We start from the raw sequence: 25,430 nt of genomic DNA, 5'->3' as shown, positions 1-25,430 counted from the left end.
AGCCCCCGCTGTGCAGGCAGCCCAACTTTGCAAGTTTAATAAAAAGCCAGGGAGATGGTTGTGTTGGACAAGGAGCCGAAAGTGGGATGAGAAGGGCTTTCCTCTTCTTCATGACGGTGTCTTATTGTACTCACATCTTCGGGATGTTTCAAAAGAGCCATAAAAGCTGGGATGGTTTAGTACGTTGAGGTGTGGTTCAGTCTTCAAAGTGAATTATAGTGGGTAAACACTTACCTGTCATTTTTTATCACCCAGCAACTGGAGCTCAGCAAAGAGCTCAGCTCCTCAGCAGACAGGGGCTGGCAAGACCCTGCCAGCAGCACGTCCAGCAGCAGTTTCTCAGGAGCTGAGCAGCGGCTGCCCTTGGAAATATTTTTCTGCTTATTGCTTACCTGTAAGCGTGGCCACCTTCCGACAGCATTAATTAGCGCTGAGCTAACAGATCAATTTTGATGTTGTATCAAAAAACACGTGGTACCTGAAGATGCTTGAACATCACAGGGAGAAACTAAAGTTGGGAGGGATGGAAGGGGACCAGGCTTGGCATGGAGGACACCAAACACTGGAAAATATGAAGAGGGCTCTGCAAGTGTTGCTTTTTTTCATTTGCTTCCTGAGCCTTGAACTTATTCTTTACAAAAGCTAGAAACTTAAACATGTGGGAGAGAGAGCGCGACTGAGCTGGAGGCTGGTACAGCGGGCTTGTGGTAGCAGCTGCCCGGAAGCTACTGTACAGTCTAAATGCCTTTATATGTTCTTGGACTTTGAAGGTGTCAGGCAGATCCTACTCTCAGAAAACGCCTCCCCAAAAGTAACGGAAAAGTCCTTTGTTAAAACATGTGCATCCTGGTCTTCCTGACGGTCAGGCATTGCCTCCAGCACAGCCTTACCGCAGCAAAACATCAGGTTTGTTCTTAAATTGGTCCCACCTAAGGCTGATCTGTGGAGCTCGGTTTCAATCATATACTTAAAACTGTCTGCCTTGCTGCACTAGAGCCTAAAGACGGGCTCTTTCCTTTCTCTCCTTTCCTTCTGCTCAAGCAAATCTGCCGGGAGGCGGCTGGAGGTATGAGACCTGACTGCCACGCGCGGCAGGAAGGAAGCAGTTAGAAATGTGATTTTTGGGGTTGTGAGCCCTGCTCTCCAAAGTGCTGCTAAATGATTTCTTTCCTTTCCTCATCTTCCACTTAATTTGTCCATATTGTTCACCTCTTAAACTCTGCTTAATATTTGCCCCCAAAATACTCCTTGCAAGATGTTTGTAGCTTATGTCCAAATGAGGGGAGGGTCTTCCAGGTCTGCTGGAGTCTTGTGGGGTTTTCCTATGTGCACACCCTCTGGCTCCTTCTCCTTCTGGTCCCTCACAGGTCCTCTCCACATCCAAAGAGAGGACAGTTGGGGTGCACCAGAGATGCACTAGCCTCTGCTTCTCTGCGAGCAGGGGGTGGGGATTTTTCCCCGTGCTTTGATCTGTGGTATGGCAGCGTAATCTGCTGCAGCTGTGGAGTCCAGGCCAGCTCAATACACAGAGAGAAATCTTGAAAATGGATTGGGAATTGTTAGCAGACTGAAAGAAATCCAGTGAATGTCAAACTCCAGCAGATGTGGGGATCCCCGTTTGCTCCCTTCCTCCTCCTCTGCTCACTTGGACCCAGATACCTTTTCTCAAACTAAGTTTGCATCTTCAAAAGAGCAGGAGCTGACTTCCAAAAATGTCAGCAGAAGCCAAATAATTAGGGGAGAGTGTGTAAAAACAGAGTCTGTCCGAGCATGGAGCAGTAGGGTATGCCAGAGCTCCTCCTGGGTGTGGCCATACCCAGGGATCCACAGCTCTTCACAGCAGGATTATTTAGCGAGCCACCATGGCTCGTTCTCCTTTCGTGGTCCTCCTCAGCAGAGATGAAGCTACGGAGCACGTAGATTTTCGTGCATTACATGCTCTTGTTTCTTGGTACAACTTCATATGAAAACTGGAAAACTCACATGCCAGTGTGGGAGTGGAAGTGGACTTGAAGACAGCAGCAGGGTAAAGATGACTTGAAACGCCCCCTAATTATGAGAGTGGGAGTCTTCTATGCTGAAAAACAGATTTGATATTAAGAGCTCTAAGTGACTTTCCTGTTTGAAAGCTTTATAGTAAACAAAATGTGATTAACTCTCTTAGTGACTCATTGCAGGAAAGATTTTGATTTTCAGTATGGTGCTTTTCTGTCACATACTTGTTTTAATTATCCCTGCTGAATAATAGAGCTTGGTAACAGCTTGGGCAAGGTAGGAGGGCAGGTCATCAAGATAGCTGTCCTTTTTTAATATTCCAGCATTCTTGCACAGAGCCTTTCTTATCGTCTGTCCTGCCACTGACAGGGCTGCCGGCTGCGGCACATCCTGTGAGATGCTATCACCGTATCCTGTAATTTTAGAAAAGGTTTGAGGGGCAGAGCGAGCTGCGGATGATTCGGGGGGGGAGATGAAGCCTTGACTGTTGACAGTGAGTCTGTCTTGTCCCTGCCTCCCCTGCTCCAGCCCTCGCAGAGTGATGGAGGAGGGAGTGACGGGATCTGCTGAGTAACTCATTAGAGAGTAAAACCGCAGAGCAGCCACCGGCACCCACCGCCCTGCTTTCCCATCCCGCGAGTCTTGTATGCCGTGGTGCTTCTATCTGTGTCTTTACGGACTAGCTCTGCTTGGGGTTTTTTGGTGGTGGTGCTGGTGAGGGGTGTCCCTTTCACGATGATTCTGAGGTGCAGACCGCCCGGGCCAGGGTATTTCTATGTCTGAGCTCCTGGCATGGAACCATCTCAGCCGTGCGTGGAGCCACCCCCAGCCATTCCCATTGCAACTTGCATAAGACGACAGCATGCGCAGGGTTTGAAGGTGACTCTTTCTTCCGGAGGCTTCTGGGAGGGCCAGTGCTCAGGCTTCAGTGTAGCTCGCAAGGAGTTTTACAGGTCTGAAGGCCAGCAGAGATATGCAGGGTAGCAGCATGCCCCAGGCTGCCCGCCCTCCGGGGAGGGAGCGTGCATCACACTGCTTTGGTACCCTTCCTCGTTCCTGTGTTGTGCAGAGCCACGTCAGACACCACAGAAACCTTTGCCTTATTGCTATCTTCCTTATCAATCACTTCTGTAAAGTAACGATTGCCCTTTGCTGTATCTCCTTGTTCATCCTCGCTGGTTATGATGGTGTCGATTTGCTCTGTTGCGTCTCCAGCATTTGCCTCTGTGGGGTGATGCTTTTCCTGCGGCCGATAGTTGATGCTGAGAGCTCGTAGGGAGCGTGCTATCTAGCTGGCGTTTTCTTGGTTGGCCACAGGATGGTATTGTGTACAAACGGCCCTGCTGGGGGGGGCACACGACGACTGGCTTTCATCCCGCTCCATGAGATGTGCCGTAAGGATTTTGGGCTTTTAGTGCCTTAACTCCTCCAGGTTCTCCTGGTTCATTCTTGGCTAAAAATTACAGGATGTAAATTGTCTGGATTCATGGATTTTGAAAATGTGTAGTAGTTTCTGTTTACTGTCCTCTTCAGTTAGCCTTGGCGTGAAAAATATTTCATTTTTTTATGACTAGGGGAAAAAAAGGAAAAATAATTTGGAACGGCAGATGGGTGAAATCTGCTTGAACTCAGCAACGTGCCTGACAACAGGTATAATTTAAGGCCATAAATAGCCCTATTGAAGGCTACTGGGGTCACCCCTATTCACAAAGACATACATGTCTAAACATCGTCTGGTACAAGGCTCAGACCAGGAAAGGTGCCTCTTTCCTATTAAGTTACCTGCCAAATAAGCTTGTAACTATTTTTGTGGATCTTTCTTTGCTTAAGAAAGTCTATGTTGGGTTAAGTCCAAGGTCCAACTAACAACTTATATTGTCTCCAACAGCAGCCATTAACAGATGCTTGGGGAGGAATATAAAACATCAAGTGATCTTCTGGGGCAGCTCCTTGAAGCTCCTGGCAGTCAAGTGGTTAGGGGACTTTCCGGGGAGAGGTCGTGTTCAGAAGTTACCCCGAGCCTGTCCTCTGGGAATGTGTCTAATACTTTTTGAACACATTTGTACTTTTGGCTCCCACAAAGTAAATGATTTGCTGTTTGGAAAAGTACATCTTTTGTTTGTTTCTAAACCAGCTACTCGATCCTTCCATCACATTGCCTTTACGTCTTGTATCAGGAGAAATGGTCAACAATCGTTCCCAGTTGACCCCTTCTGTATCAGTCAGGAGTTACTAGACTCTGCTCTGTTGTCTCTTCTCCACGCTCAACAGCCCTGGACTCTCAGATGTCGTACAGCCCATACACAGCCTTGGGAACTGGATATTTCTGGATATTTACTTACGAGATCTGGACAGTTTTGGGGGGTCTTTAACTGGAATTAGGAATTTTTCTTGAGCCCCAAACCTGCTAAACTTTGTTTAATGCTGCAAGTGAAGATTTTTTTAGCAATTTGGATGAAACCAATAGGCCAGGATGTGCCATAGTGCTGGAATCTCCTCCTCCGTTGAGCTCTCAGATTTTAGCACTGAAAGGTCACTGGTCTCTTCTTGAAAACCTTCCCTACTGCAAATGTAAAGAAGCTTGAGGATGCTCCTGGTGTAGCCGGCAATGGGTCCTTACAGAAACTCCCTGTATTTTTCTACTAAGGAAGGCAGGAACATTATAATTAGGGGCAATGTCAGAGGTAGGCAAATACCCCCTAATTGTATGCAGATGATAGAGCTGGTTCAACCTTTTGACTAGTGAAGCTTTCCTCAATTTGGGATGTTGTGATCCTAATCAGGGACCTTTCGCCATACATCAAAGCCGTCAGGCTGAACCCGCATACCTCCAGGCTGGCACGGCTTGATTGCAAGGCTTCCTGCTAGCAGGCTCATCCCTGGCCAGGTGTCTTTCCTGCTGTGGACGACTGATTCCTTTCTACTCTTCATCACTGAGGCAAAGAAATTTAATCCCAATATTACTGCCAGCCCTGGAATGGACCCACTGATTTGGAAATTTCACCCTCTCGTTGCCCTGAAATATCAGTGCACAGCAACCTCTGATACCTGCTTATTTCATTGCCAACCTCTAACCTAAGGTGGAGCAGACCTGTCATTAGCGCATTCATCTGTGTTTAGATCTGTCAGCTTCCTTCCCCTTCTCCTCTTTTGTTTCTCTAATTACTTCGATTGCATCTCTGTGTCCAGCTCAGGGCTGGTGAGGCTGCGGGTCCCCATCCCAGCCTGTGTCACTGTTTCCTTTTCTATAGGCAGCAGAGGCAGCTTTGCGAGAGGGAGACAATTGAGTCTGGATTTTAAAATTGTGAACACAGCTGTGTTTAGGTCTGCAGGTAACTTTTCAGTCTGCTATACAGAGATGTCCCGGTGGCAGAGCCTGGTTTTTCCTGTTGCTTCTTGCTGCTCTGTGCCTCCCTGCCTCGTACCCAGCAATGCTGGAAGCCGATGCTGGGAGCCCCGGGCTGCTCATAGCTGCTCTGCGAAAGCTCAGGTGTGGGTAAGGCGTCTTCCAGCACCCTTTAAGTGACGTGGCATATTCCACAAGGATTTTGTGTCCAATTTTCAGTAAACAGGCAGTGGAAGGAGTCATGTTGGAGCCCTCGTTGCGTTATGTTCCCTTGGGGACAACGACTGGGCCTGGGGTGCAGATGTGGTGGGTCTCCGGGGGGGTCGTTCCAGCCTCTGCGCTTCCCTGCTGTTACAGGCTCTCCCTATAGTTTAACCAGAGTATTTGGCATCTTGAGATAATACCTTGACATACAAGATCAAGTAAAATAAAATGTTTGTAACGGTATTTTTTTGTCTTTTTTTTTTCCCCCCAGGGGCTGATTAAAATTCGAGGAGATCGCTGCTGGAGAGAGTTAACTTGCATGGATTATCACTACGAGGTGAGCAATCTGCACATTAAAACTAATTTCTCTTGTCTGCTTTACTTTGGTAGAAAAATTTTCTCTAACCTTTTCTCTTCTGCCAGGCAGCTCTCCATATTTTCTTTCTTTATCACAGCCTTCCATCTCTGGCAACGCAGTCAGTGTCCATGTGCTAGCTTGGTGATGCTATTTTTCCCAACCACAGTCCTAAAAGCCCAATTTCTCTCCTTCCCTCCCCTCACCATCATGGACTGATTCAGGAGCAAACCTGAGCCTCGCTGAGAACTCCCTGTGTAATAGTGCTACAGGAGAGGAACAGAAAGGAGTTTTCCATAGCATTGTGCTGAATGCTTTCTGCTTATGCTTCCAAAATGCGGACATATGTAGACAGAAATAGAGCATCTCGGTGCTCTCCAAGATGCAGAGCACTAATCGTTGGCAATTCAGAATTACACGGTTTTATCTTTTCGACATCTGTTTCAGTGATTACATCGCGTTCTGATTATAAACTGTGGTTTGTGTTCTGGCTCTGAGTGTTGTCTCCTCTTTGATTACAGAGAAAGGGAGCTCAGCTTCCCCTCTCATTCTACCTATATTTTTGCATTTGCGTTTTGTATAAACAGTGTTAAAAAAGAAAGAAATTGCTGCGTACAGCAACACTGCACTGGGCGAGTAGCCCTGGTTTAACGAAGGAAACAGTACTGAAGCAGTGTTGCCTCCTCCAGATTAACATTGCAGCCCCTGGAAATGGCACACTACGTTGTAACGCCTCTGATCTATAATCCACGTCCATCCAACGAGCGGGTGAGCGCGCCGCATCTGTTAGCACGAGGCTGCAAAGTCTCAGCCTGGTGCTGCACTTGTCCCGTGTTGGTAAGACCTGGGTACCTGTTCGTGCCTCAACCACACAGTTATTTTCAGCCGGGAGGCCTGAGCTGTCAGTCCCTGGAGATGGACCTTTGGGGTGACATTCTCAGCGGACCTTCATCACGTCTGGAAACCATTTCCCCCTTCCAATTAAAGCTGGCAGAGCCTGACTTCTCTGACCTGCAGAACGTGTTGCAAGGTGTTGCCTATGAATTACTTTTTACGGGGTAGGCACGCTGAGCAGTGGAAACGGGGACGCTCGTACAGGAGCTCTGTCTTTCCACCCTTGTGTGAAGATAATTGCACGTGAGTGCCAGGGGCTATGTTACCAGTCCTGTTACAGATTGAGATTCTTCTCCCCAAAATAGGGAAAAAGTCTATCAGTTTCCCAGGCACTGACACCTTTATTTTTCACTCCTGTGACTGAGTTAACTGGTTGCATGTTTTGAAATGGAATTTTGCAGGTCCAGAAAGCTGTATCTGCCTTTTCAGCTTTAATGCTCCTTTTTTTGTTATTATCATTTACTTTTAATGGGGTTTCACCCACTGAATGCAAGGGTGGGTGTTTCACCACCCTTTTTTTAGGGTGGCCTTTTACAAAGGCTGCTGCTTGTTTGGCTCTTGTCGGACCATCAGTGTCCTGCTTCATTCCGAGTAAAACTTTGGATGCAAAGACCCTTCAGTGCTGTTGTTCTTAATCCCGAACACAAAAGCGGCTGCGGTAAATTGTCCTTAATTTTTGCCTGGCAGCACGAGGGCTCTGCTCCGTGTGCTGCCAGGTACCTGGCAGCAGTCAGAGAAAAGCCAACTCAAAGCGAGCCCCCCAGAATCCCCCGGCCGGCTCCACTGATGACCCCAGCCCACAACAGTCGGCCTGCGTAATCCCAAATATTTCAAATCAAAACCAGAATCAGTTCTGTAGCCCAGAAGGCTAATTAAGACCATTCCTGTCATATCCATAACGCAGGATCCCCAGCCTGTGCAAGTAATTGGGAACAGGGGCAGGGGGCAGATCACATTATCAATATCAATTATTTTAATCCGCAGCAAAGAAGCTGCAATAAAAAGAAAATGAAAGAGGCCAAACTTTGTCTACTAGCGATAACAGACAAAGGACTGCAATTCACCTGCTGATTTCAACCAGCCAGAGGGAGGAAGAAAAGGGTGAAGCTGAAGATACCTCTGCGAGGGAGGGAGGGAGCTGGGAATCTGCTCGTAATTAGGATGATAAAACTGGGTATTGGACCAGCTCGTAAGTGGACCTGGGCCAAATGTAGTCTGCTGTGATGTATGTTGGCCACCCCAGCTCTCCTGTTCCAGTCCTGAACTGCAGTCCAAAATCTACATGGGCTTCTCTGCCAAGAGAATTAATGAAAACACATGGCCTCCATCTCTCGCGTGGTGAGCGCACCCTGGACTATTTATTTGTAGTAGAACCAGCAGCTATGCTCGTGGAAAATAACATTTCCACTTTTGTCAGGAATCGTCTATAAAATAGTAAAATGTTGTTATGGCTTGGGTAATTAAACGGAGCATATTTTTTCTCCCTCTTTCCTTTCTAATGTGCAGGGCCTTAATCCCAGCCTTTATAGAGATCTGTTCCTCAACTGAAGACTCTCTGTTTAGAGGGCTTACGATCTGTGACGCTGTGTAATTTGGAGAGGGAAATGGCAGAACGCATGGTTTACATAGGAAAGGTATTTTCCTACCAGCCTAACGCTCCTCTGATCCCTGAGGAGTAGATGGGCTCCAGTAAGTGTGGAAGAGAAAGGCAGACACTGATGGAGATGAGAAGACTTTGCTACACCACCATACACAGCCTGGCACATGGAAACTGTCTGGAGGCTGGGGTGAGGGGTGGGGGTAGAAACACTCAGCAGATTAATCGTGGCTCTGGGTGCCAGGAGTCCCAAACTCTAATCCTAGCTTGGCAAGACACCGCGAACAGGGAATTTAACCTCCTTCTGCATTAGTTTCTTTGCTAACGTGGCCAGAGGCTCCAAGGTAGGTGCGTACGTTTGCACCCTGGTGTGTGCACAGGTCAGGGCTCCTGATGCCCGTTGTGCCCCGGAGCTTCACGTGCAGCGGTGACCACATTAGCATGTGAAAATGGACATGCCTGGGTGGTAACTGGCAGGTGAAGTCCTGGGGTCTGACACGCCATGGGCTTTATTTATCATTTATTGGGTTTGCCGTCGTTTCACTGCTGGCTGTGGTTAGATGGCTTTTTTCGCTGTAAGAAGTCCCAGTAAAAGGGAGGCTTTTGCTCAGTGAAACCTGTTCCTGATGCAGTTAATGCGGAGGGAAGCTGCTTCTGGGTTTTAGGTCTGTTTGTCATCATGATTATTAAGCATTTATCTACTGTGTACACAATGGTTTACAAATATGCGTGCAGCGGTTTGCAGACTGGAGCTAGATTTCTGCTTCCACTGGAGCACATGGCACGGATCCCACGGCATTCGGCAGCATCCTGCTCGTTGGGCGAGACAGAGCAGCCTCGGTTCCCTGCTTGTGTGAGCGGAGAGACGTGGCTGAGCGTGTTCCCCTGCCCCTGCCTGCCCCTGCCTGCTCCAGAGGGCATCCTTCCCCCCCTGCAGAGTGCAACAGCTCCCTCCCGTAGCCAGGCTCCCATATGGACCAGGGAAAAAGTCTGCTACGGAAGGTTTTGTGCCACTTGAGGCCATTTCTGGAGCTTGTACAGCTTGCAGGACATTGCCCGGGCATGGGCTGGAGCAGCTTTCTAACTGCTGTTAGTAGGTACCAAGACTGCAAGCCAGGCACGGGATCGGGGAGCACCAACCTGCTCCCCAGGGGCCTCTTCCCATTCCCTCCTGTGCCAAGCTTTATCTGGCCCAGGCTTTGCTGATTCTGGGTGTGCTGCTTAGCTGGCACAAGCACAATGTCTTAACATGCTCCAAATGGAGCAAATCCTCTTGTGCAAGACCCATATTTTAAAAGCTCCCCACCAAACCTGCAGCTCTCCAAACCCTTGCGCTTACACTGCAGAGCACCTTGCAACCATATGTCCTGGCACAGGCCAGGTTTGAGTGGCACGGGCAGGAGATGAGCATTTCTGACCTGCAACCAGTCCAAACGGAGCTCGTGTTTTTGGATGCTGGTGGTGGTCTTGGCAGAGTAGTTACGTGGATAATCTTAGGGGCTTAGAAACGGGGAAGTCCTATATGGTCATATCCATTGCATCTCCCCACATTCCAGTGCAGAAGTACTCCCCGTGGGATGCAATCCAGTGATGCATTTTTATAATGGCTGCCAAAGTATTGTTGCTTTTTAATTACGGACAGATACCTTGTAAAATTCAGCCACCAACTGGTAGGAACAGCTGCCGAAGCAGCTGCTCGGGCAGGCGAGCGCGCGGAGAGGAGCCCCGCTGGGCGTCCTCCTCCTCTGCCAGCTTTGCTCTGAAACTGCGCGGGAGCTGTTAAACACATCCAGGGGGCCCCTCGTGTCCCGGTGGCCTGTCCTCGGCTGGGACGGTGCTGGGTGAAGCTCAGCAGAGGTGGGAGCCGGGGCCTGCACCAGGCGAGGAAGCTGTGGCCCTTCCGCTCGCTACTGGAACAACTCGTATTTTATATTTTTAATTTTAAGATAATTTTTTTTAAGTGGTGTTTTGAAGGGAATGCCTTTTGTCTAAGAGTTTCTCAATGATTGGCATCCTTTGCTGCAGAAAGCCAGGCTGGGAAGGCAAACTTACTGCTGAGACAAAGATGAGGCAGAGGGATAAAGGGAAAGGAAAACAAAAATCCACTCCCGAAGCAACAAAATCTTTGTCAGCGTTGGAAGTAAGACCCAGGATTTGCTTCCCTGCTGTGGAGTTATCTGTAGGTGCTCGGGATGGGTCGGTTGCCACAAAGCAGGGAAGTTTGAAGGACTTTGCTGAACCAGCCTCTACTTAATAACTGAGTCCCATTTTAGTTCTGAATTTGTCAGTGCTGCTGAGAAAAGCTTTGTTCTTTACGTAAGAGGCTGCGCAGCCACAGAGGTCACTTCTTCTGATTTGTACAAATTGTCACTAATTATTCTGTAACTGTTTTTCTTAAATAGAGGCTGTCAATCAGTGCTCCAGCTTCTGGCGTACAGCAGCTCTCCAGTTCCTGGAGAAGCTCTCCAGAGCACAATGTCTTTTGTACCTAATTACGGGCTTGCTGACTGATAGCTGTGCTGATAAGGATGAGAAGGAAGCTCTAACTGCTCTTGAACTGCCTCTTGATTTCTTTTCTCCCTTTTCTTCACTGTATTAGACCTTGTTAGACTTTTCATCTAGCTTTTCCCAACCTATTATGAAACAAAAATTAAATAATATCTAGCAATTCATTTTGATAAATCAGAAAACGATCTGCTTTCACGATGCCGATGCCTCAGGATGGCCTTTATTCCAACAGTTTGCATTGCTGGAAACAAAAATGTTCCTAACAGGGAAGCAGGTACGCAGATCTCGCGCTCAAAATGTATGTTTTAAAGTTACAAATTAATATAAGGGAAACTGTGCTGAATTAAAAAGAAAACAAGAATATTTAAAAGGAGTGACCATGCAAAGCATTTTGGAGATCATCTTTTTAAGAACATTATAAAATATTTATGTAGCATCCTAAGTTTACAATCATTGGCCCTTTACAGAATTGTCTCTATTCTGAAGACAATAAAGGTGAATCCTGGCAGGACCGATGGTCACAATAATGAATTATTAAGGCCAACAAAATGTATTCCCAAGCTGTGGCTTCACTGTGGAACTCCCAGGTCTGGCCTGGCTGTGGGAGCTCAGGTTTGACAGGTGGGCTTTCCAAAACTGATGTCTTCTGGGGGAAGCACAGATCTTCCCCTTCCAACAGCCACCAAAGGGAAACCAAAGAGCCCACCTCGGTGTTTCTGGCACGGCGTGGCTGAGCCAGTTGGTAGGCACCTTTCCCCCTTGCTGGTGTGAAAGGGTCTGATTTTGTTTCAGTGCATGCAGAATAACTTGCACCTCTGCTCCTTCCTTCGTGCAGGGCGTGAACTTGCACGGTTTTGCGGATGGATTTTGCTGGTTCCCCTTGGGACAGGAGGTACCGGCTCGCAGCAGTTGAGTTACCGAGGTCAGGGCTGCTTCCGAGTCCCGGCGCGTGTGTTATCAGATGAGGTTTGCTGCAGAATTGGTTGAGGCTTGGAGGAGGGACAAGATGCAGCCTTGACGTGGGGAAATCGTACAGATTTTTCCGAAAGCGTTTGAAAAGGGTGTGGAAGTCTAGCAGTCCGTGCTTGGCAGGGCCTGGGGTGAGCTCAACACTGCTGGACATGTGGCTGTGAGCCCAGGGCGACTGCCTGCCCTCAGCATCTGGGAGGGCTTTAAGAAGTGACCATGGGATTTGGTAGACATGCTGTGGGTTTCTGGAGTTGCTCACAGCCTGTCGTTACTTGAGACAGTAAAATTTGTACTCTGAAAGCTGTGTTGTTATAAAAATACGAGTGAAGTGAGTTGTGATCCATCTCTGCCTTCACTGGACAACTTGCCCTATAGAAGCCAAAGCTGCTGTTGATGAATCCTTCATAAAGAGAGCAAGGCAGAGGAAACGCGGTTCTGCCCATGGTGAATTATAAATGCAGTTTGTTTTCATCTCCTGTTTTAAAAGCAAACTGTTCTTTAAGTTAAGGCGACTGATACCAAAAGGAAGAGCATGCTTGTGTTCCGCTTTTTTTTTTTTTTTTTTTTTTTTTTTTGCCATTTGGTCATAAGTTTTGAAAAACGACCTTTTCGGAGGCATAATTGAAAAACCAGTTGTCCTCATTCACACGTATCGAAGGGCTGCTTAGTGTGGATTTGAAGCTGAGGATTAGGTGCTTTCTTCTGGTTTTTGGTGACTTGCATGATGTCAGTGCTAGCACTGGAAGAAGGGCCAATTCCTGACCTTGCCTGTGATCAATTAAGTAACAAGATCCATCATAAGGTAAGTGCATGAAGCAATAATATTGGCAGATAAATGTCAACATGACATCAAAAGCTTGTTATGCTGTATCTGGATTTTGTATCAGGCTGCTGCAAGAAGGTCTCTATCTGAGACGGGTTTTCAGATGAATGCCAGGTGCTCTGTGTTGGATGCAAGACATCTTTGAATGCAATTTGCTAGAAATGTTTGTTATTCCCAACTTTGGGCTGGGCTCTGTTGTTCTAACAATAGTTAAATGTGCACATCGCTTAAAAAGAGAGGGAACAAATGCTTTTAAAGGCGGAATTTGTGCTCAGCTTGGGAAGACGGGTATTGCTAGGTTTGTACAGGTCGGGTTTACTGGCAGAAGCAGAGATTCAGTGACTATATAACTTCCAGCTGAGCACTTCTCGGAAGGAGGCCCAGTTTTCCAGAGTTTGGGCGCTGGCAGCGGGTTCTGCTGCAGACGATCAGCGCTTCTGAAAATGAGGTCTGAGCTCTCGAAAGCCGCGAAGCAGTACATTTTCAGAAGTGTAACCGTCCTTGTGGAGCTGCAATTTTAGAAGACGTAATGATAAATATTGTCATTTATGCCCAGTCATGCTGTTTTTTAAAAAGCGAAAAGGAATACAGGTCTTCTGCAGTCAAAGGATGCTCCAGAAGAACTAGGGCGATTAATAACATTGGACCTTTAGCAGAACAAAAGCAGATTTCTACTTGCAGGGACATGGTAGGTGATATTTTATTCCAAGCCGAGCAGGCAGGGAAGCTGCTTTGCAGAGTCGTGCACTCGTGAGAGTGTAGGTTTACTGTCAGCAAGTGTTTGGTCCAGGGGTCTGGCTTGTATTACCCTGAACAGCAAACATGACAGACGAATGGTAAGTGGATTCCCAACCACCTCAAAGTCAGCATCAGTTCAGCTATCGTCTTCATCAGGACCAGGATCCTGGCAGTGAATTTAGGAGAAGGGGGAGGAGTGTCTGGTCAGGGAACTATCGAAATAAAAGGTAGAGCTGCAAATCGGCATCATAAAACAGACCCAGCATCTTTGGCCCAGGCTCAGGAAACCACATACTACTGAAGTAAATTGGACGTAAGCAGGTGCTGAGAGAGAAACTTTCAGAATAGCTTTAAAAGGAAACTAATGGCAGGAATTGGAGGGATGGGATAAGCACGCAGTAAGTGATCCCCCCCAGACACCAGCTACCATGGGTGGCAGAGCGCCGGTTTTGCTGCAGGGTTTTATTTATCTCTTCGGTGCAGTTCAAGAACTGCTTTTCTCTGTGTGTTTCTTCACCAAAAGTAATTGTATTAAAACAATCAAAAATAAAGTGAGCAACCTCTGTGATTCTCACTTTGGTATAAGCCAGGCAGGTTAGTGGCACCTGCCACTTGGGTCACCCGCCGCTTCCCACCAGTTGCCCCAGCTTTCCCCTGATTTCCAGCAATATTAAGACAAAAATAAGATAAACTAGCAAAAGTTTAGTGGAAATGCCCCCCAGGGAACTTTCTGTTGTGAGCCTTTTGAGGTTTTTGAAGCGTAGGAAGACATTATCCCTCCCCACTGCCGGGATCAGCAGCAGAACTGTCAGTCACACGCTATAAATGCATTGGGAATATGCCAATAACGTTTTCAGCAGTAATACAATTCCTCTTCCTGGATTCTTTTCTGTTTTTCTTAAGGATTTGTTTTAAGCCTGGTGAAAGCTTCCTGTACAACTATTGGATTTCATCTCTTCGTTACACTCTCCCACTGTTTCAAACTCGTTTACAGACCACCCAGGACCCTCATCACTTACCTTAAAGATTCTCCTCTTTTCTCTTCCTCCCCCCTCCACCCATTTGGTCTTTTTCAATCCTAATCAGATTAATCCTTACAGCCCACTTCGCAGCCACTTAATCAGCTCTCCATGCTCTGACCCCATACGTGGCTTTTATCCTGCTGGCCAGCTTCTCCAGCAGACAGGAACGGTGGAGCCCATCACTTCCCTCTGCCTACCAGGGGCTGTGGGGAATAATCTACTGCTCATGAAACGTTCAGGACCCAGGGGATTTGTCAGCTTTGAAGATAACAGAGGCAATGCTCCGATAATTATTTAAATTGTGGATTTATGAGCTAGTTAATGGTGTGTTTTAAGAAATCTGCAAAGAGAAGAAAGATGACAAATTTCAGTGCTCTCTGGAAGACAGAAACGAGAGGGGAAAATGGTAGAAGAAAATTTAAGAGCTTTCCAGTCTTTCCAAGTAACATGTCTGTTATCTCTCTTGCTTTATGGACAAGAATTGCTCAGTTGGCCTCCCCGATAACGGTGTCAGCAGCTCCTCTATTTCTGCTACGGCATCTTGGTCCTCCAGGCTCCACAACCACGTCTACCAGGCAGGACTGGCTGCCTGGCCTGGGACCCTCTGCTGTGATGGGGCAGCCTCGACACCCAGCTTGGGACTTGCTCAGACCTTGCCCAGAGCCCTCACACAGGTGTACCCACCCCTACGTACTCCGAATGGTCAAAACTAGACTCCATGGCAATAAGTATACTAATTTTTTATCATCCTTCGTGGCATGCATGGACATTAAATACTGCCTTTTCTGGTCTCCTGCATAGCAACATGCCAGCTGCAGTCCAGGGAGAGTTGGTCTTCTCATCCATTCCTACCTTCCCCAGTGTTTGTAGGGGATTAACCATCATTCCAGGTCCCTTGCTTCGGAGACCTTTGGGATGATGCAAACTGTTGGTGTCTGCAAAATTTAGTGCTGCTCTTTTTCCGTAGTGTTTGCTCTCAACAGTCCAGAAGTCTAAGCGAAACTGAAACTTGAACACTGCGATTTCACGTAGTATCAGCTGCAAAATGGTGCATGCAGAGCTCCAACGTACAATTAAATTATCCAAAAAACAGCCTACATCCTTGCCATCTGCTTTTCCATGGAAAGCAAAATAACTACATGCTTTTAATTGCAGATATAGTTTAAACAAATAGGGTGTTGGATAACAAGCTGGTGCTTTCTTCTTTGGATTACATTTTTATCAGATTATGAAAAAGTGCAACTGTTTCATCTCTTTGACTATTAAATGTGTTAAATTGTTTAATGAATTTTCACACAATAGAGAAGTCTGTCTTAATTTAATAAGTAAAATACTGAATTCGTTGCCTACAAAATAGCAGAGACAAAAAAGTTCTACTGAAGAAGCTGCGTCCCCAGTGGTGGGTGCGTTTGTGCATCTCTTCTCCGCTGGTCTCTTGCCAGGATTTTCTTACAGGAATAACCATAAGAAGCTATTCCACTTCTCAGTTTAACACTGTATTAATTATTGCAGGCACCAAAAATTTTAAGTTCAGCTTGAAGTTTTATTTCCACGGAAATGTTGGTCTGTCCAGGAGAAGGACCAGCCAGCGGCAGAATTTCATAAGTAGTAGAGCCCTTCCATTCGCTGGTAAAAGTTTGAATTATTTGCATATCTTCTATTTACATTTAATTTATGCTGTTTCCGTGCAATTCTCTGTGTTTTCAAACTTTCCGTGTTGAACATATACTTGATTTGAATTGCAGGTAACGTCATTTAAGTAATCAGGGAGCTGATGGCCCAATACAATTCCCATACACATTTCCCTTCCTACCGTAGATCTGGAAGAATTCCACATATTTCTCCAATAAGGTTTTTCTTTCTCTCTTGCAACTACTACAGTGCTCACAGCAAGCCTCGTAACTCCGTAAAAAGACAAATACAGCGTTAGGATGGTGCATGAATGAGTTAATAGTAAGTCTCTGCTGTGGTGTTTTGCTCCAAAGTCGTGTGCGCCAAACTGACCTTTAATCTTGGAATATAAATCACTTTCCAGTCCTATTATTTGTAAAATCCTACAGGCTTGCAAATGCACAAAAGAAGCCTTTGTCTCTTATTAATTTAATTTATAGGTTAAAGTTTCAAATCAGTGGCAAGCAAAAGCTGATTTACTATTCACTTCAGGAATTGCCGTTCTGGAAAGCACGGCATTTGCTAGACTGCCTCGAAATTGTGCTATGTAATTAGGAGCTTCTGTAATTATATATAATGTAATATAATTTGCTTATCTTTTTTGGTATGTATTATACATAAAAGCTGGGAGGGTAACTCAATGTGGATTAGCTCTTTCAACCCTAAAAACTCGACAGATCAATAAAACCACTGTTTTTTGTCTTATTCCATTAACATTGTGGCAGGATCAATGTTTTCAAGCATTTGAAGTTGCTGCCCTTTTCTTTTACGTATAGAATCATCCCATCATCTCTTGTACAATGCCATTTGTGCTGCAACAAAAAATAGCCACTTCTGTGATAAAATTTAGATAAAAGCAGTACAGAGCTTTTTCCCGCCAGTTAAAAACAAGACAACTGTTGCAATTTTTTAAATTTGGTTTAAGCTATGAAATTCCCGTGTGGAGCCAGATGTGGGACACTGGTTTCTCTTCCCAGAGCTAGGAGTGTTCCCATCTGCAGTTCAGACCCATTTCTTCCACTTCATCGAAGCAATTTTGTAACCAAGTTTTCTAGTCTGTCTCGAAATAACTCGAGACAAAGAAATGAAACTTTTTCATAACCGTGCTGTCATACTACATTCCAGGGGAAAACCTTTTGACTGCGCAAGGTGCTCACTGGAAGCTTTTACCTCTTGACCAATTTACACGGAACAGTAGGGATTGTGAATTGTTGCCCTTGCAAGCATTATGGAAATATTTGTATTAAAAATGGCATGTATCGTACTCGTATTCATGAATTCACTTATCTATATTTTCCAAGGATCATATTCTTCCTCTTCCCTTTCAGCCTGGCCGTCTCGATGGCTAAAAGGGGTTTTATTGCTTTCGCATTAATCAAGACATTTGACAGAGTTGAACTGGATCCTGTCCAATTAAACTGAGACAATATTGAATTTCTAACTGTCATGTTGGATCCATTTGAATGTAACACAAGCTTGTCAGTCCCTGCAATCAATACATCGGTTTAATAATCCCAGCCCGAGGTGAATGAATGCCCACCTTTCCCCTGCAGCCGTGGACGGTGAGTGAAGTTTAGTGGAGCTGTGCCTGGGCTGTGTGCTAGGGTTTCCCGTCAGCTGCTGAGGGCACTGAACAAAAGCCCTGTGGGACAAGCAGGGAGAAGGGTTTTTTCTCCTCTTAGAGCCACGTTCAATGAACTCGCCTTCCTCAAGGAACCTGCTAATATCTGGAGTCCTGCTGCTGGTTCCCCTCTTCCCCCAGGCTCGGCACTCCAAGCTGTTGGCTGCCTTGGTGAGTTGGGACCAGCAACCCTTTTTCACCCACGTTTCCCCTTAGGAGTATAGATATAAGGAAGAAATACTGTTTTTACGATTTTTTTACGCTGAGGGTGGTGAAGCACTGGCACAGGTTGCCCAGAGAGGTGGTGGATACCCCATCCCTGGAAACATTCAAGGTCAGGTTGGACGGGGCTCTGAGCAACCTGATCTAGTTGAAGATGTCCCTGCCTACGGCAGGGGGGTTGGACTAGATGACTTTTAAAAGTCCTTTACAACCCAAACTATTCTATGGTCCTATGATTCTGTTACCGCTTGCTTAACTTCTGGGTGTCAGGCCATCCCCGCTCACGCAGAGGAGTGTGTGGGGAGACATTACCAGCAACTGCTGGACCTAAGCAAATTCTGCTCTGCAAATAATACTATTAAAGAGCATTTATTGAAATGTAAAATGTGAGTTGGCTTTAATACCCACTAGTCTAACTGCATTGCTTGCCACAAAGAACATGTAGGTTTGTTGGTAGCTCAAGGGCCTTGCAACAGTCTTCATCTCGTTTGACAAGATTTCCTGTCATCTGTCGAAGGAGTAGAAATAGTATCCCACGCAGGAGGTGGCCCACACTCTGTATGAAATGAGCTCCGATCGGTAAGTCCTTAAGGCAATAGTTGCAATTAACAGTTTGCAAGCAGCCCACAATGGAAATCTGCTTGAATGTGTTACCCTTGGCCCCGAGGCAAATAAGTGAAATATTCTAATTCAAGGAGTTAATTGCGATTTTAGCAGCCTCTCAATACCAAGTTTGGCAGATGATGTGAAGCGCTGCCCTGCTGTACTCTAAGCCAAATGACTAGGAACACCGGCACAGATGTTGAAACCCAAGGTGAGCAAGAACAGGCTGGGAATGTTTCTTGACTCATTATGTCGTTCATTAATGATTTTTTAGTATTGCTGCCACACTTTAAGTTGCTGCAAATCACCTCAAAGGGTATTTCCAGCAACTGCAGGAAGAGCCCCGTGAGCAGATAGCGTGGTCAGATCCTGAGATCTCTAACCATTAGTTGCCGGCTCAGAGTGCCGTCTCCCTATGCCCTTGTTCACCCGTTCTGTTGGTAAACAGAGCTGATGGATGTTTCACAGCCTGTTCCTCCTTTTGAACATTGAACCTGAACTATCTGAGTGCACAAGAGATTGACAGGCGAGAGCAGGAGCCAAAGAAAACTGCAGTAACCTCTTTTCTCTGCCAAAAGAAGTGAAAGGATAATGTAGCATGTAGTTACCAAAGGGCAGTTTTCTCAAAGCCGGTCAAACCTGACTTTCCTAATTGAACTTTGGTTTTATTATAGAGAGAGCAACTTGCTTTTGTAACTTGCTGAGATTAAAGTTCACACGAGGGTACCTCTCTGAATTCCTGCACCCTGGTCTTGTACGCTGACCTTGGGTTTGGGTGCTGTCATTAGGGAAACTACTTCTTCCAGCAGTTCTTGAGCCAACCTTGATTCTACCAGAGGATGCTTAGGATGGTCCTACAGAGATTGTCAGAGAGACTGAGGGTGCCAGGGGGAGGATCAACACCTGAAACCCTCCAAGGGGAGGCAGCTGACCCCTCTCCATGTCAGGGTGCCCCGGTTTGCTCCCGGGGCTCCTAAAGGGACATTCTTCCGCTAAACGTGTTTTCCTTCTGCCAGTGGTCCCCACGCAGTGGCCTTACAGGGCGGGAGGCAGTTGTGAGGGGCTGGGGAACTCACTGTTTCTTGGCCAAATCCTGCTGGGATGCTGCTTGTAAGAGGTGCTGAGCATTTCCAGCAGGTTGATCCCTTTGTTTCCCAGAAACCTGCACACACAAAGTTTTAAAAGGGCAATGCTTTAATTCTTTAAGCCACTGGTCTGAATTTCACCACGGTCTGTGAATTTGTCGTCATTGAGAATTTCCTTTAGAAGTTTTGTAAGAAATGTAACCAGAAATATGTCTTTAAAAAGCAGTTTTTCTCCATTAATGCATTTTGCTTCGCAAAAATATGTATTCCTCTGTGTATGTTTGTGTGCAATTTTCATCAAGTTGCTCCTGCTGTACATTTTCCTAACCGCGAGCAGGATCTAACAGTGCTTTTTATAACTCCCTTTTGCAGTTATCCGTGCCAAATATGCAGCAGCAACACACGTGACCCGACCGTGCTACCAGCAGACGAGCGTTAGCTGATTACCTTGGGGGGATGTAAAGGCCAGCAGTAGTTAACAAACATGGCCGGTTAGCTGCTTAAATATTGGGGATTTGCTTTCTATTGTTTTATTACTCCTGTAAGTCTCAGCAGTATGATTAACATCAAACCCATTACTTTCCTCGTTACTGTAATGAGTTTATCAAGCTGATGGGCGCGGGTGGAGGGGAGTTCCCCGGGATGATGGAGTGCGATGCTGCGCGGCAGTGAAAGCCATGTGTGCTGCGTTACGTAATTAAATGCAAAACATTCTCAACTAGAAAGTACTTCTGAGATTTGTAGTTGACGTGTTTCCTTGTTTGTGGGACAGCTGTAGGTAGAAGGAAAAGGTGCTGTCAGAAGGACTGTAAAAGATCAGTACGGGGCGGGGGGGTGGCTTTGTTGCTTTTTTTTTTTACTTCTGAAGTTAAAGATCTTCTAAAGGTGGCAGTTGAGCAGCTTTTGAGGATTTTATCCATGGCTTTGTCCTGTTTAGTGTCTTCGTAGCTGTACCCCATATGAATTATTGGGTCTTGCTCTTCTTCCTAGCTAGAATAAGTGACAGGTAACCCAGCACGAGGGTCAGGAGGCAGGAGTGGGACCCTGCAAGGCTCGAAGGGCACGAGGGAGAAGCTGAAGCGCAGGAGCGGGTATTTACTTTACTCCTTGCTCGGCACCGTCTCCTATTTTGTCTGACGAGGATGAGCCCAGGTTTCATTCTATGCGATTTGCCTCCAGCAAATCTCAGAGGAGCTCGTGCCAGGCTTGAGACCTTTCAGCCTATCTCCCTCTGAGAGTGCTTTCTTTGGGCAATAATACGGGCTTTTAGCAGGGTTGCCTCTACATCAAGCGTGGTATGGGTTTAATTTGCTAGTTAAGATGTTACTGACTTCTCCTAGATTTCTAATGTTTCCTCTTCTACGAAATCTTATATGTCACCTATACGGGAGCCGTTTTGGCTGGGGGTTTTTAGGAGAGCACTCAGGAATTTCTTACTGTTTCTCTGGCACTTTAGTTCAATTTACACTATACACTACAGAAATAGTTCCCTTTAGGTTAGGATAGGTTACACGCTCTCCTCCGTGGAAGAACAAAGGACTGTCTGTTACAGCATGCACGGTTATAAGTTGGGAGGTGATGCTGCAGACAGTGAGGATGCAAGATGGGATTTTGTGGGTGTATTTCACATTTAGGGGGTTGATGAGCAATGAGAACATTGCAATAAAATAGGACACAAACAACCCCTTAAATACTGGAAATGTAGAAATACATTAGATGGTTAAAGCGCAGGGTGTTGGCTGCGTTGTTGTTTTCTATAGGGACGCTGTAGGAGCCCTTTGTGGTTTGGGGAGGCTGGATCCTGGGGTCCTCGCTCACTGAGAGGGGGCAGCTGGGTCAGGCGAGTCGTTGCTGCCCTTAGGCTGTATCGGTGCCTGCGAACAGTTCTGCCCTCCTCCGAAGGCTGGACGGACTCCTCCACCTCTGGCTCCGTGGAGTCTCTCGATGCTGAGCTTAACTTGCATCTTTGTACCAGGTTTGGGCTTTTTTAGTGCTGCTGAGGTGCTGGTCTAATGCCGTGGCTAAAGATGATGGCCAAAACTGGGTGTAATAACTTCATTTTTTGGTTAGCATCAGTCATTTAACCAGATCTTCATGGGGAACATTAGGTTTTGCCTTCCCCTAAGTTGGTCCCCGGCGTACTGCACCTTTTGCTGCATTTTCGGTCACGTCCTCTCCAATGGCTGCAGGCTGATGGAGCCCATCCTTGCATCTCGGTGGCAGGGGAGCCCTGCGTAGGGCGTGCTTTGACATTCGCAGAAGTGCATGACATAAAAGCACTATATAGCCATAACTGTGATGTCTTTTCATGCAGACTTCTAGTCCACCTCCTTTTTAGAGCCCGTTGGAGATGTGCTCCGTGGCCTGGTGTTCACGTGGCTCTGGTGCGTGCAAACCTCTGCACAGTAGCAAGCCTTGACCTGTCTTGCAGGACTTTTCACACTGGGAAAAATGAACCCCCATGGACCCTTAATAGGTGTTTTCATGTTTGGTTTAAGGAGGCTCCACAACATGCTGGTTTTATGGGTATTGCATTTGTGTGCACCAGAGCTGGTTTAGGGTCCCTCTGGGATGAATGGCCCAGTTACTCCCCCAGTCTTTTCCTCCAGAAGCTGTATTTAGAGGTAAAGCAGCTGTAAATTTGTGTAATCTCTCCTCTGCCATCAGACACTGCTGCTGGAGTATAGGATTGAAGGCCACAAAAAAGCTAGGCAGCAATTTTTACCTTGGAACAGTGGTTGAAATGATGACTTGAAGTGTGTTTCTCCTGGTGTTAACATAACCGCTGCCTTTGACCCCGAAGAATAGCTAGAGCAGTCCTGGGCATGCACTGCTGAAGGTGTGGAGATTCCAGCACCTGGTACCGTGCAATGAGAGTTGACTTCTTAGATCTCCTCCTGCTCCTCTTAGGCAATCCCAGGCCTATGCCCCTACTCTGTACCTGTGCAAACATGGATTTTTCACGGATTTTGAGGGGGGTCTGCCTGGACTCAGAGGCCCAGATCCAGGGAGTTATTCTAGAAGGTCATCCACAAGATGACCAAAGACCAGAAGCCATCCAGGGTGTCGTAGCCTGTGTAGTCAGTTGGGGAGGCAGGGAAAGAAAGACTCTGTCTGTCTGAAGCCAGCTGGGTACACAGAGCTCAAAAATAATTGCCAGCTTTGGATTTCAGTAGAGCATCGGACTTGACATGCTTGTTCTTAAGGGGAACTTCCACCGGCCTTCCTTCGCCCATGGCTCCAAGAGGAGTTGTCCATGTATCTAGTTGCCGCTTTCTAAGCCCCTGTTTCTTGAAGATGATCCCCCCCTTTGCCAGCCGGTAGATTCGAGCCCAGCCTGCCCGAGGTAACGCCAGACCTTGAACTTCTGTTCTGCAGTTCATAAAATGGCTTAGGAAAGAATAAGCACCATCAGAAACATGAGATGGGTTTCGTTGTGGAACCAAGAGATGATATGTGTCTGATGTATGCTGTATGAGTGCCTGCCAGAAAGGTGACAGCCAGGTGCCAGGGGAATATTTGATTTTCAGCCAAAACACACTCTTGTAAAAGCATCTTGGGAAGAATTCCTTGCAGCATGCATATGTTCATCTTGGTTCTGAGCATGCAATGTGCTGGCCATCGGTGTGTCCAGGGGAACTCAGTCAGATGTCAGTGGGTAGTAATTAACTCGCTGTTTAGCATTGTACATTTTTAATGGTTTTATGGCTTCTGAGAGAGCCCAACTCTTGGATTACTGGTTTTTTATTGTAGTCTATTAAGAAAGCTTGCTTCAGGATTTGGTTCTACCTGTTGAAAGAATTTATTATAAAGGATATTGAGAGCTTTGTCTTGTTTCGTTTACAGATTTCATGGGATAAATTGTATCCATGTTAGGGGACCATGAATGTATGTCTATGACACCAGCTGTTTTTGATAAACTATAAAATGGCCCGTCTCAAGTAAATTAAACACAAATTTTACGAAACAATTATGCATCGGCCTTTTCATTCCCTTCCCTCAAAGTTTGAATTTAATTTAATTGCTTGAGATTTAGCAGAAATTTAATACTTTATCTTCTTCTGAAGAGTGAACCATCTCTCTGAGGCCCAGCATTCCTTTGGCTGTACAGCATGGATTTGGGGTTCCAAGCACAGCTTACATTTTGCCAAATTTAAGTTACTCTGTACCCAAGCTGCCCAAGTTTATTGGATGGTTAAAACTTTTGAAGTTTGCTCAAGAATGTGCTTTACGTTTAGTTGTGTGGCAGGAAAGATTCCTCCTTTTTAATTTTTCATTTAAAGCAGCCTTTGGTCAGAAAGCCAGGCTCAACCAAGATGTCATGAGTCACTAATCTTTCAAAATGCTGGGTTAGGCCTGCAGAGGTATCTGTTTATTCAGTAAGGATCCAAGACTTATCTTTATTGAAAGAAAGTAATTTAGAGCCACCAATGCAGCGCTTAGTCTGGTGGTTATTAGATGAGCATCTAATCTGCTCTGCAGTGCGGATGCGGTCCTCCAACTTTACTGATGATAGGAAATGCATTAATGTCTGTGGGGCTCAGGTGTAATAAATACTTCCATGTGGGAGAGTTTTGACAGTTCAAGGTAGGAGTTTTACGGATGTTTGTGCATAAAGGCATCCACGAGCTCAGGATCATTTAATGTATGATTGAAACAAAATACGATCGGTGTTGCTGGAGAAGGAAAACCTGGCACACAGGTGGAAGGGGAAGAGGGTTTAGAGGGTGTTGTGGACATGGCTGAAGCCTGGGGAACCCTGAGGTACCATGGCATTGATGTCATGGGAAATGTGGTGTGTCAAGAATACTGAAATGGAATGTGGTGGAAGATGAGGATGTACAGAGGCAGATCTGTAGGAAACGAGGCTTCGGAGCTTCAGCTCCTGATGGCACAGCTCCCATGGCTTTTGGCACTGTTTGCTGCACACAGCGGATCTGCATCCCAGGAGAGAAAACTGGGAAGGAAGCTAATACTGTTGAAGCATGCAGCAGATGCACCCAGGAGCTACCTCCTGGATCAGACCGTGTCCTGAGTCCAGAGATTGGGCTGCTTCATACGTTGCAGAGCCACTGGCTTAGGCTGTCTCTAGGAGTGCCATGGAGTGCTTCCTAGTACTAGTGCCATCTATAGTACTGGAGCATCCCAAACCCTTCATTTTGGAGAAAGTAAGGCCTGCATTGGCTTGTTTTGTTGTGCTAAACCAAGGGCTTGTGGAAAGCTAGGTACTTTTGTTCTAAGTTTCTTTGGAGGCTTCATGTTTGTCTTCTGCTTGGCATGGGTTTCTGGATTGAGTGTGAGATGAGGTGGAAATCTCCTCAAACAGGTTTATGTGCATACTGCAAAATTAGCTTGTATTGCTGTCCTCTGTGTCTGAGAGGAGGAGTATCTCTGCAGGGACTCAGGCACAGTTAGGTGAAGGCAAACAGTCCCCTCTTCCCTTGACTGTCAGATCACAGCACGGAGCTGGGGACAGACGATGGGTTTGCCTTCCCCGAGGTGCCTGGTGTAGCTCCCAAACTAGAAAAGTTAGTTTGTTGGAGACAGGCTCTGGTCTGACGACTGTCAAACCATGAACATGCTCTGTATTAGTGAATATGGTTGATCGTGACATGCTGCTCCATGGAGTTACCCCCTTGATATTAATGCTGTGGGGTAAAACTCTTGGCTTTAAATGCTTATTTCCAGTCTGCTCGCTCAAAGAATGTCCTTTGTTCCTTTAAACTAAAATTGTGCACTTTCTGTGGAAGGGTAGTGCCCTGGGCCATCTCGTAGGA

The 25,430-nt window shown here is 46.3% G+C and overlaps 1 protein-coding gene across 1 annotated transcript in view; it reads left to right on the top strand.

Moving 5' to 3' along the window:
- LMF1 (lipase maturation factor 1) overlaps positions 1 to 25,430 on the top strand; it is a 197,654-nt gene that overhangs the window by 68,533 nt on the left and 103,691 nt on the right. Inside the window, exon 5 of the mRNA XM_009329414.1 lies at positions 5,817 to 5,882. Coding sequence (XP_009327689.1) covers positions 5,817 to 5,882 — 66 coding nt within the window. The remainder of the gene's footprint in view (positions 1 to 5,816; positions 5,883 to 25,430) is intronic.

Source organism: Pygoscelis adeliae, unplaced genomic scaffold (genome assembly GCF_000699105.1).
Source record: "Pygoscelis adeliae isolate BGI_AS28 unplaced genomic scaffold, ASM69910v1 Scaffold467, whole genome shotgun sequence".
Lineage (NCBI taxonomy): Eukaryota > Metazoa > Chordata > Aves > Sphenisciformes > Spheniscidae > Pygoscelis > Pygoscelis adeliae.
The sequence above is the reverse complement of the archived record's forward strand: the minus strand, read 5'-3'. Positions and strand labels throughout refer to the sequence as shown.